General features: G+C 40.1%; 1 protein-coding gene across 1 annotated transcript in view; it reads right to left on the bottom strand.

The window, feature by feature from the left end:
- Positions 1 to 12,873, bottom strand: part of LOC138765292 (collagen alpha-1(VII) chain-like) — a 188,701-nt gene that overhangs the window by 67,979 nt on the left and 107,849 nt on the right. The window contains exons 43-48 of the mRNA XM_069942338.1: positions 11,824 to 11,859; positions 9,140 to 9,184; positions 7,659 to 7,691; positions 4,821 to 4,883; positions 3,000 to 3,035; positions 1,618 to 1,698 (exon numbers count right to left, since the gene is read on the bottom strand). Coding sequence (XP_069798439.1) covers positions 1,618 to 1,698; positions 3,000 to 3,035; positions 4,821 to 4,883; positions 7,659 to 7,691; positions 9,140 to 9,184; positions 11,824 to 11,859 — 294 coding nt within the window. The remainder of the gene's footprint in view (positions 1 to 1,617; positions 1,699 to 2,999; positions 3,036 to 4,820; positions 4,884 to 7,658; positions 7,692 to 9,139; positions 9,185 to 11,823; positions 11,860 to 12,873) is intronic.

Below are 12,873 nucleotides of genomic sequence, written 5' to 3'. Positions count from 1 at the left end.
TATAACTCTATCTTTCTGCCTCATATTTGCTCCAGGGAAAATTCTCCTCATAACTAAAATCCTGCAATCCAGGCAATATCCTGGTGAATCTCTTCTGCACTCACTCTAATGCAGCTACATCCTTCCCATGGGCGCAATTCTGATCATCTCACTAATATTCCAATTGTCTGGATATTTCAGCATTTTCTCTGTATAATTTGCTTATTAGGTATATACAAGTTCTGATATATTATGACTAACTTTACTTTAATCAAAAGATAATGCCCTGAGAATGTGTCGTTTGACATAATGGGGCTGTAAGAGATGGAAGATCACATCATTAAATCTCTAGGATTACCAGTAAGTAGGATCAGAAATGAACTCCATCAATGATGTCACATTTCTAGGAAGTATTGAGAAGTGTTTTGCTTCAGGAACTGTGGCCAGATGGGTTAGAACGTTCCTTCTACCTTGTAACAAGTTACTGCACAGGTTTGAAAATAAGCACCTACAGATTCAAGGATAGTTTCTTATCTGCTGTTTGAGCCTCTTGAATGAACCTCCAATTAGGAAATGATTATGCCTTTTTACTGTTTGTACTTTTCTCTTTAACGCTATTCCCTGCACTTTTGTTTTATTGTAACACTATGTTTCTATTCTTGTACTTCCTGTTGTACCATGTAGAGATTGACTTGCCTGGACAGCATACACAACAACTTCTTTCACTGTACCTCAATGCATGTCACAATAAATATTTCAATTCAGTTTTCCCTCTCTGCTAATTTTAGTTCCTCAGCAAAGCTAAACTTCACCAATTGTGCTCAAATCAAGGAGCGGGAAACAAGATGGGAGTCAACAATACCTGAAATTGCACAGCATTTCCACTGGATCAGAGTCAGAGGTTTAAACATGACTTGGGAAGTGACCCCAGTAGCATGAAAATTTCCTTGACTATGCGAGTGGCAGCATTCTGAAAATTACATCACTTTTGGCTTGAGATGAGAGAATGTTCTGATTGAGGCATTTAAAATCGATTCAATAGATTTAGAGAATTTCTTTCTTAACCTTAAAATTAGGGCCAGGCCACAGGGCAAAAGGAGGAAACAATGCTTTATACAAGGGGTGGAGGAAACCTGAGAATTTCTGCAGCTAGCATTTGGGACTCAAGTGAAGCTGAGATTTAAATGAATCATTTTCAAGTAGAGGCATTGAAGGATATGGCACTGGGATCGTGATATGGACCTACAGTTTTCCTTGAGAAGAACAAGTCCAACTGTGTCTATGTAGTGCACCCGTACCTTGATGAATTCTGAAAATTACCTGCAGAAATCAGTAGTAGGTTAGGGAATAAGAGATTCATTGTCAGGTAAAAAGGCAGGAAGGCCAAAGAAATCAGCATGGGGAGATTCTAACAATAAAATGTTGAATGTAATGGAACAAGGCCTGCGATGTTGAAATGAAATGAACTTCTAACAAATGGGACTGAACTTCATTAACTTCTGGGGGACAGTTAGTGTTTGTAATTTGCTGCATTACAATCTTTGAGTGAATCTTCATCATCTTTTTGATGGTGTCCATCTCCCAAGGTGCTTTCTATATAACTATTAAAATGGTTGAACTCAGACAAAATTAAATTACCTTAGGCCCGGGAAGTCCTTTCTCTCCATCTTTTCCTGGAACTCCATCCCTTCCTGGCACACCAGGCTTCCCTGGTTCTCCCTGCAAGTTAATTAATGAATAGTATCATACAGTTTACAATTACAGTCTAAAAAGTCATCAGAATGCAAGGTTTGTTCAATTAAAATGTAGTTTAATGATATTTACTTGCTGTGTTTAGATGCAACCATACCCACAAGACATGCTGATAAAGCTTCAGTTAAGACACAAATACTTTATTGTGTTAGCTGGAATAACTGATTTAACAATGACATATGGGGAGGGAGAGGTTTGGGTGACCTGATAGAAGGTTACAAAATTATGAGAGGCATTGAGAGTAAGAATTTTATTCCCTGGGTAAAAATGTCATATATGAGAGGACATGTTTAAATCTGAGGGGCTCGGGGATTTAAAGGAGGTACATGGGGTAGGTTTTTTTTTATACACAGAGTGTAAGTGCCTGGAACAGGCCCCCCCAGGGCAGTGGTGGAAGCAGAAATCATGTTCTAGATAGAGACGTCAATATGCAGAGACTAAAAGGATACATATCATGTACAAGCAGCAAAGTTTTAATATAAATTGGCCATCATACTTAGCACAGAAATGTAGAGTATGTTTGAATGACAATGGTTGCACTGACTGAAGAGGGGTAATGCAATGAAGTGCTGGAGAAACTCAGCAGAGCCCGCAGCATCCATAGGAAGGAAAGATACATAACCAACATTTTGGGCCCAAGCCCTTTGTCTAGGTATGGGCAAAAAGCAGGCAGGTGCATGAATAAAATAGTAGGGGAAGGAGAGACGAGGGGGTCGAGCACAGGCCAAGAGCCAAGAGGTCATCCATTTCCGCCTATAGCTTCTAGGCTGTAGCAAAGTTAACAGAGAGCATGCCGTATTATAAGAACGGTGAACTTTGAGTCTCTCTCAAACTAGACACAGGCAAAGGTCCTCATAATGAACTGCTACAGTCTGTGACTTTATACAAAAAATCAGTAACTCAAAGAGTGTGGGTCCTGCAAATCAATAGCATATCCAAAGGAGAATTGGGATCCTGGTCAACAGAACACAGGAAGAATAGAGCACTGCAACTTGAGAAAATAGGAAGCAGGAACTGTTAAAGCCAAAGCTCACTCTGTATTTCTTGCCTTCCCTCAGCATTGACTTTGTGTGTTTCTGTAGTACCCAATAAACTTTCCCACTTAAATACAAAACTTGAGTTTGTACTTTGCAGTTCAAAATTCATTGTATGTGAAACAGTTTGAGGGTTTCCTCATCTCAACAAAGTTACGATTGAAGAGAACGGAGATTTCCCCTCGACATTGAAACTGCAAGCAAGCACACCCACAAAATAAAGTTCAAACTTACCACTTGTCCTGGCAATCCTGGTGCTCCTTGAGGCCCCTGCAAAGAAGAACTGAAAGTCTAAGTGAGCATTCAGCTGTTGCTGTTCACACTTCCTCTTGGCTCACCTTTTGTTTCTTCACTTACCTCCCCCCACCATAGTATTTCACTGCACCATCACCCCTTTTGCTATTTAATATTTTCTCTTTTCCATTCTATCACAGCCTTCCCTTTTATTCTTTCTTCCTTGACCTCCACCGTTTTTACTTAAAAATGGTTGCATGTCTAATTTCTGATAAAAGTTCAGTGAACTGAAATGTTCATTTAATTTAGACATATTGCATGGTAGCAGGCCCTTCCAGTCCACAAGCCTGTGCCACCCAAATACCCCAATTAACCTACAACCCACATATGTTTTGAAAAGTGGGAGGGAATCAGAGCACCCGGAGGAAACCCACAGAGACACATGGCATCTACAAACTCCTTTTTTGACAGCAGCGAACTTGAACCCGACTGGCTAGTACTGTAAGAGCATTGCTCTAACTACACTAACCCTGCCAACCAATTATTTCTGTTTTGCTCTCCACAGATAATGCCTGACCTGTTGAGTATTCCAGAGTTCTTTGTTTTATCTGGTTTAATCTGTCCTTTACCCTGATAGTTTCTGTTATATCACCTTCTTATTAGATTCCAGCACTGTAGCATTTGCTTCCACTGGACTCTCCAGCTTCACCCTGAATGACTCATCCTCCTCCTCCTGATCCCCTTTTTAGACGACAAGGAGAGGAATTAGGCCATTTGGCCCATTGAATCCACCCCGTCATTCTATCATGTCTGATTTACTACCCTTTTTACCCCATTCTCCTGCCTTCTCCTCATACTCCTTGATAAGCTTCCTGATCTGAGGATGTCTACCTCTGCCTTAAATATCCCCAATGACTTTTTCTCTATGTCTGGCTCCTGTCAATCTAGTGGAACAATAAAATCTTCAGATGCTGGGGATGAGTACAATACATAAAAATGTTGGAGGGCTCAGCAGGTCACAAAGCATCCAATAGCAAGAATTCCTGATGAAGAGTACAGGCCCAAACTGTTGATGATCTTTCTTCTTATGGATGCTTTGTGACCTGCTGAATCTCTCCAGTATTTCTGTGCATTGTACCTGCCAATCTATGCCTATGTCTCCCAACTACCCCCTTCCCTCACCCTCCCCATCTGTCCGTTGTCCTTCACCCCTCCTTGGTCTACAAATCCCTTGCACCATGTCTTCATTATACTAGGTATCTTCCATCTGCACACAGTCTTGATGAAGGGCTCTGACCCCAAACATTGACTATTCTTTTTCTCCCACTGATGTTTCTCCTCCAGCAGATTGTTTTTTTTTTCCTCCAGATTCCAATATCTGTAGTGCGTCTCCACTACACTGGAAATTGTGGATTAACCTTGGTTGCTGGAGGTGTAAGCTCTTCTACATTTGTCTCTTGTACCTGGGACTCAGAACTGAGTTTCCAATGAGCAATTAAAGAGGGTTGTGTTCAAGGGACAAAGCACACACTGCAGCATTCATCATTATCTATACTTGCCTTGCCCTGATGTTATTGCTTCTCTTTCCAAGGGCTTTGGTCAGTTCAAATTAATCAATGGGTCACTACCAGTACAGCTTAAACCCACAAATTACAGCAAGAAGGGAATAGAAGATGGGTTGTGGGGAATCACGGCAGGAGATGGTTTGTGTGCAGCAAAAACATAAGCGTGAAGTTAGGTTTATTATGTCAATTATTCTGTGATTGAACAGGAAAGCAATAAAAATTTGACCACAGAAGATAAACTGCAAATAATACATACCACAGCTCCAGGAGCACCAGGGTTTCCTGGAAGTCCCATGTTACCAGGAGGACCAGACGCACCCTAAACAGAAAGTATGACTTTATGGAGCACAGGTCAAATAAGCATAGCTGAAAAATCCTGGCAATGGACATTTACAACATTTTGTAGGACGTCAATCCACAGGACCATAAGAGCAGCAAAGAGGATCACTAGGCTCTCCCTCTTCCCCACACCTTCTCCCCCCCCCCCCACCCAACATCGACATAATCTTCCGGGATCATTGTTTGAAGAGGGCTTACAAAATTATTATGGACCCCTACCACCTGGGTCAAGATGGGTGGGTTAACTGAGGTTAATGGTTTAGGAAGTCTTCAGGTGGTATTATTTTAAATGAGAGTAACCTAATCACAGCTAACAATGGTTAATTAAGTCAAATTTACTTTTTAAATATACATTTAGAACTTTGGACAAATTCAGGAGTATGTCCATTTGCGCAAGTGGCATTTCAGGTCAATGTTGAGTGGCATGACAGTGAAGAGGGTGCAAGAATCACAACCTTAGTCTCAATGTGGACAAGATGAAGGAGATAACTTCAGGAGAATCAGGGACAACCATCCTCCACTACACATTAATAACTCAATAGTAGAGAGGGCACCAAGTTCCTCAGACCCCACTTAAGAAGTGACCTATTCTGAACTCACATCTCCTCACTAGTCAGAAAGGCACAAAAGTGACTGTATTTCCTGAGAAAACTGAAGTGGGTAAGGCTACCAGCTACCATCCTGTCAACTCTCTTCAGGGGCTCTATCAAGAGCGTCCTGGTCAGCTACTTCACAATGCGATACAGTTGCTGTAGAGCATTGAATTGGAGGTCAATCCACAGGACCATAAGAGCAGCAAAGAGGATCATTAGGCTCTCCTTCTTCCCCACACCTTCTCTTCCCCCCCCCCCACCCAACATCGACACACCTTCTTCCCCCCCCCCACCCAACATCGACACGATCTTCCAGGATCATTGTTTGAAGAGGGCTTACAAAATTACTCTGGACCCCTACCATCCTGCACACAGTACCTTTCAGCTGCTCTCATCGGGAAAGAGATACAGGAGTATCAGAGCCAGAACTACCAGACTGAGAAATGGCTTCTTCCCATAGGCAGTTAGATTGGTGAACAAGTGAACTTACTGCTCATACAAACCCTCTGAGACTATACTGATTATTAAACAATAATCATTTGTTTTTATATATGTATGTACACTGTTTGTCTGTATGTGTGTTATGTCTGGACATGTGTTTGCATGTTTTTACTCTGAGGAACAGAGAATGCTGTTACGACAGGTTGTACTTGTACAATCAAATGATAATAATCTTTATTTTACATTTTATTTAAAGAATTTTAAAAACCACATTCATACATACATATTCAATAAAGGTATACAAAAAAATAAAAGTGTGTGTGTGTGTGTGTGTGTGTGTGTGTGTGTGTGTGTGTGTGTTAAAAAACCTGAACCCTCCCACCCACTCCACCCTCCAAGCCTAAACTAAATATAGAAAAAAAAGAAAAGAAAAGAAATGAAGAATGTCAAAAGGAATTATTATTCTCAATACAAACAATAATGGAGTTAAGGGTTACCAACAGGATGGGCCTTCAAGAGTCCCTCACACCTTCAAACCAATATATTGTAAATATGGGCTCCATAATTTTTTTTTTTAAATGGTATTTATTATTTTCTCAGGTGAAATGCAAGAACACATTTCCTCATGCCATCTCTCCATCCCTAAATTGATATTACCTAGGCAGAATGAATTAGAAATATTGATAAGTAAAGGGGGTACAAATAAGTTTATTTCAGAAATGTATAGATTACTTCAAGTTTGCTCCCAAGTTAGGAATTCATAAATCAAGATTAAGATGGGAAGTTGATTTAAATAGACAAATAGATGAGAATGACAAAGTAATTCTGTTAAAAGTGACAAAAATTATAAATGTTATGTATAGACTGCTTCAATATAATTTTTTTTACATCAATTATATTTAACTCCTCAAAAATTAAAAAAGTTGAATCCAACATTGTCAGATTTATATTTTAGATGTGATCAGGAAGTTGGTTCCTTTTTTCATTCTACTTGCAAATGTTCTAAAGTAAAGCCTTTTTGGTTAGAGGTTAAAAAAAATATGGAGAAAATATTAAGTGTTAAACTCCCACAGGATCCGATGCTATTTTTATTGGGTAATATTAAACTGGTTAGTCTTAAATTACGATTATCTAAGTACCAATTTGAATTTTTATGATTGGCTTTAGCTGTTTCTAGAAAGAGGATAGCCATTACTTGGAAATCAAATGATATTGCATTTGAACTTGATTAACCACCATCCTCATTTTAACCACTCCCTCCATTAAAGCTCCTTTTTGTGTTGTGCAGACCAGCTGAAAGAGAAATTTAGCCAATGTGGTCTCTCACCACATCATTTCAGTGGCTTCTCCTAAACCCATGACCTCAAAAATCAGTAAGGACAAGGCAAGCAGACTGATAGGAACACTAATCCCTGCAGATTCCCATCCATTGCAAGTCACCTTGACTTAGAAATATATTGGCTGCCCTTCAATGGCTTTGGATCCAAATCCTGAAACTCCTCACCCAAAAGACATTGTAGGAGCACCTTCACCATGTGAACTGCAGTTGTTCAGGAGACCAGCTCACCACCATTTTCTTATGAGCAATCAAGACTAGTGGTGAATTGTTGAGGAGATAGAAAATTAAGAGCATGGAGGAAGAGCAATTCAAGAATGTTTATCACAAAGGTAATTAAATCCTGCACAGACAACATGTTTTCTGGTTTTCTGTTCTTACTTACTTGAATGCTCAAACCTGCGTCACCCTGGTTGCCCTATGATAGAGAAAAAAAAGAATCTGTTAAAGATGTGAAGTAATAGCTCAACATAGAATAACTTTAACAAGCCAGGTTAAATAGCCAAGGAAGAAGAAACAACCCAGGATAAGTATCTGGTTCCATATATTTTAAGGTTTCAATTTTTAATGATAAAGAGTAATTAGTAGCTCTCACTACCACCACCACAAGCCTTGCAATAGAAGCTCAGAGTTCCACGGGGAGAGGACATTTGCTTTTCAATAGTTTGTCAATAATTTTGGTCTTTAAGTTGTGGAAGGCCATTGAGCATGACTCAAAAGTGAGATGAGATCTCATCAGTGGACGGTCTATGAGTTCAAAGAGAATGGTGATGATTTTGGCTAGTTTTTTTTTTATTTTATTAATACAATTAACATGATCCGTCGAGAGTCTATTAAACACACACATTCACATTTCCTCTGACAGAAAATAAGAATCTCCTGTGGGGCTCACAGAGACATTGCTGCTTGGTTGGAAAATCCATTGGGCACCTGACTGAGGTGAATTGATTATTGTCACATGTACCAAGATACAGTGAAAAGCTTTGCTTTGTATGCTATCCAGGCAAAGTCAACTTACACTTAAGTGCAATGGGTGGTGCTAAGTGAAATAAAAGTGCATAACAGTATTACAGAAAGAAGTACAGTTAAAATATTGAAAGGTTCATGTCAAGACAGTTTGTGAGAACAAGAGATAATTTTCTATATGTTGGATGTCTATTCAAGAGTCTGATAACTGTAGGAAACTTCTTCAATCTGGAGGCAGATGATTTCAAATTCGTGTCTGTCAACAGGAGAGGAGAGAAAAGGGTGGGTTGGATCCTTTATTATGTTAGCTGCATTTCCAAAGCAGCAGGAAGTGTAGATGGAATCAGTGGAGGACTTTATGGAGACTCCCATACACAGTCAAATTTCTCAGCACATTATGGAGTTATGCAGCACATTGGCCCATCCAGTTCGTGCCCACCAATGATCTACCTACACTAATTCCATTTCTTTTACTCTCCAAAAATTCCAATCAACCTTCGACTTCCCACCCATCCCCAGAATCTGACACTCACGACACAACTGGGTCAATTGACCCACCAGCCCATACAGGAGAAAACTGGAGGATCCAGGGAAACCCCACACCACAAGAAATAACAAGAAATACAGCAGCTTTTCATTATTCTCTCATTTTCCAGCAGTAGTTGGCGTCACAGGATGAGGCTATTCAGATCATTGCCTCAGAACCAGCTCTTCAATGGACAGTCCCACAAGATCCCTGAGCTACCCTCCACTCCAAGGTTACCTGTTCTCTTTAAGAATGCAATGTTCTCACTACTTTGCAGTAAAGCACATTGGACTCTAACAAACTCTGCATTGATACATTTCTGCTGCCTCCTCCTTTACCAGCTGAATGCAACATCATTTGACAGCAGCACTGACCTTCACTCCGGGAACACCCGCTGGGCCTTGTGGTCCTGGTTGGCCCTTGGAGAAAGGAGAAAGAAGATTAGCAGATGTGGACAATGTCAATTTATATTTAGGTTCTCATCCCTTCAATTCCCTTTTGCACTGATTTGGTTTTCAAAATCTTTGAAGTCTTGGGGATTACATCAAGAAGATAAATATTACAGGAAGGATGTAGAAGCTTTGGAGAGAATGCATAGAATTTTGCCTGGATTGGAGTCATGTCACATGATGCAAGGTTAACAATGGCTTTTCTCTGAGGAGCGACAAAGGATGAGATGTGGGATTATGAGGCGATTTGATAGGGTGAACAATGGTACCTTTTTTTTTCTGGGGCAACAATAGCAAATACCAGAGGACATCAGTTTAAGGTGAGTGGAGAAATGTTTAAGTTAGAGGTTAGAGGTAATTTGTCTATACCCAGAGAGTGGTGGATGTCTGATATGCATTGCCAGGGCTGGTTGGTGGTGGACGCCTGCTGCAATAGGGACATTAAAACAAATATAGATAGGCACATGGAAGTAAGAAAAATAGAGGTTTATACATGGGAGGGAGGGAAAATTAGGTTGTTTTGAAATAGGTTTACAAAAGTTGGCATAACATCATGGGCTTAAGGGCCTGTACTGTGCTGTAATGTTCAATTCAGATGATTTACTTCCTATATTTGACCAAGTTCTATCAGGCCCGTAGCAGGGAAAAACAAGTGACCTCTGAGGTTTTCTAAAAAGCAAGAAAATGAGCATGTCCATCCAGGTTTCATGAGACCATGCAGCTAATGGGTTAGTACTGGCAGAAGCTTACCACCTGACATATTTTCCATCAGCTGCACAGTACTGATGGTATATATCAGGAACAGAATTGTGTCTCAAGCTTTGCCTTTCCAGGGGCAATATCTACAAGGATCAAGTCTCAGTGAACAGTATCGAGTAGATTCTGTATCTGCTGAGGCAACAGAAGAACTTAAAGTTTGCTTTCCTTCTATAAAGTTCAGGCCTGTATTGTTCGGAGTTTAGGAAAAAGAGAGGTACCTTATTCAAACATATAAGAACATGTTGAGGTGTTTTCACTCGTGGAAGAGTCATGAACAAGTGGACATAACTACAAAATAAATTTAAAACTGCAATGCACAGAAATTGAATTGCTCAGAGGGTTAGTAAACTATAGAATTCTTTTCACCCAAGGGATAGTGGAGGCCAGATCATTAGAATGAAGACGGATAAATATTTAAAAGTTTGGGGAATTAAAATTGATGGGAAACTGGCATGGAAGAGGAGTTGAAGCCAGCTGAAATCAGCTGTGATCATATTGAATGGTGGGACAGATTTGAGGGGCTGAGTGGCCTCCTCTTGTGTTCAAACACCCTTAATCTTCTTGTTCATCTTATGGTGCAGAGCCTAATGTGGGAATGCTCTCCCTCAATCCTTCTTCATTTAAGAGATCATGTTGATTAGTTTTTAGCTACCTATTCTTCATTTGGTGTCAAATTTTGACCACAAAATCTTGGGCAGTTTTAGTACACTTTAAGCTGAATAAAGCACATTGGCTGAATAAAGTGACATCTTAGGCTATAATAGATTACCATGGAGGCTATGAAACTGGAGTGGTGGCACAGAGATACGGAGTGGATCACCGGATTGCAGAAATGCCCAATTTGTTTACCAGCGTCCTTGAGGAACCTGGAATATGTGTATCATTTTGCAGGGAACACTTCTAAAAGTTGAGAGAAGTAGATAATATCATGCCCTCCTTCCCAGAGGCCACAGGTGACAGGCTATGGAGGTGACAGGCTATAACATTATAGATCTGAGGACACCATTCCCTCATAATTCAGAACACAAGTAAGACTATGACAGGATGTTACACCCAGTTTCAGTTCCCCTACAAGATGGGTGGCTTTGGAAAAATTCCCAGATAAAATAACTTGAACCACTCAGATAGGACCAGGAATGGTGTCCTGTTTACTTTTACTAATGGAGGCCCATAAAATAATGAAGGTCCAATTTAAATTGGGCATAAGCTGAAGCTGGAATAATAAGTCTACACTGATATTAGGCTTGTCCTCTTTCAGAGAGGATAAGGAGCCCCTGTAATGGTTTGCCAGGTAGTGGTAGATAAAGAATTTAATTGGCTCCCCTATCAGGAGCCAATTAAACTCCTGAAGGCAGAGTTGGGAACATAAAGGAAACAAATGTTTTTTTCGACTGGTCTAATGGCCCGGAAGGGTTAGAGATAATCTTTCTCCCTCAAATGTTCCACTGTTCTTTTCTTATTCTCAGGAAACTACAAAAAATATTTGAACATTGGGTAGTAAAAGGGAAAAAAGATTCTAGTTGTGATGGTCAAACCTTTATTGCAAGAGAGTGCAGTTGATGGACTTTCTTTGCTTTCCAGTTTCAGCTGTTTATTGCAGCAAATACTTGCCCCAGTCCATTACTGAGTGCAGTGGTCAGCTTCTGAAGTGACCAGAACCAATTGGTGCAAATGAAAGCCATTACTTTCAGAGGTCAACACAAGATGGGCAAAGAGTAGGTTTCTGCCAACTCCCAGGAACAATTGGAAAGAAAAGGCATATTAGTATTCTAAAATATTGGCTATTTATGATCATTGGTTATATTAGATGAGAAAATCTGTGAAACTGTTTGCTCAGGATCTGTACGTACCTGAGGACCTGCTGGACCAGGATCTCCTTGGTTACCCTGATCAACAAATGCAAATGGGTTAATCTGCTCACCAAATGGCTTGTTTCATCAATAAAGTCTACATGCCTCAAAATAAGCAAGAACTTTCACTTCAGCAGTCATCTTATTTAATTAAGTTATGTAGGCTTAGCCTCTTCTCCAGTTCATAAATTTCATTCTGGATTGGTTCCAGGGATGAGTTAATAACATGAGGCATTTGTACTCTAAGTTAGTCCAGAAAACCTTGGATTGTTCTCCCTGGAGCAAGTAAACTCGAGAGGAGATTTGGTAGAGATGTATAAGACCATAACAATATTTAGAGGGTAAATGGAGGGAAACTGTTCCCATGGATGGACAGTTCAGGGAGACCACTTGTACAGGTTTTATGTGGAGAGCAAAGGATTACAAGAGGGAGGTTAAGATTTTTTATATATACACACACAGAATGTGGATACAATCTAGAATTCACTGGAAGAAGGGTTAGTGGATGCAAAATCTCAGCTTCAAAAGGGATTTAGATAGGCACATGAGAGAAAACAATTTAAAGGTTATGGAGAAAGAGTGGGGAACAGACAGTGTGGGATTGATCTGGAGATTTGATGGCCAAAATGGTCTTGTCATCTAATGGTTCAATTATTCAATAATCTACATCTTATTTTCATCGACAGTTCCCTCTTTTATCCTTAATAAATTGAATTATTCTGGGCTATATTTCCATTATCTTTCTGGATTCCTCATCTAAATGCCAGTTCTTCATAGAGGAAACACCTGAACTCCGTCAGCAAGCCCACTCTGGCCTGACATAAGCCACCTTAGAATGCTTGAGGTGCTATTTCATGAGCTTTGAAATCTCTCAAAATCTAGAAGGGGATTTCATGGCTCAGAATAAATGCTCTCAGCATCCGAGATGGCAAGGGGATGCTGATCAAATTGATTCCTTGATGGCTGAAGTGAATTTATTCTGATTTTTTTTGGATAAGGATCCCAGCATCACCAAGAGTGGAGGGGGTGTTTGCAGGGGTTAGCTCTGAA

Source organism: Narcine bancroftii, chromosome 5 (genome assembly GCF_036971445.1).
Source record: "Narcine bancroftii isolate sNarBan1 chromosome 5, sNarBan1.hap1, whole genome shotgun sequence".
Taxonomy (NCBI): domain Eukaryota; kingdom Metazoa; phylum Chordata; class Chondrichthyes; order Torpediniformes; family Narcinidae; genus Narcine; species Narcine bancroftii.
This window is presented reverse-complemented; position numbering and strand designations above follow the sequence as displayed.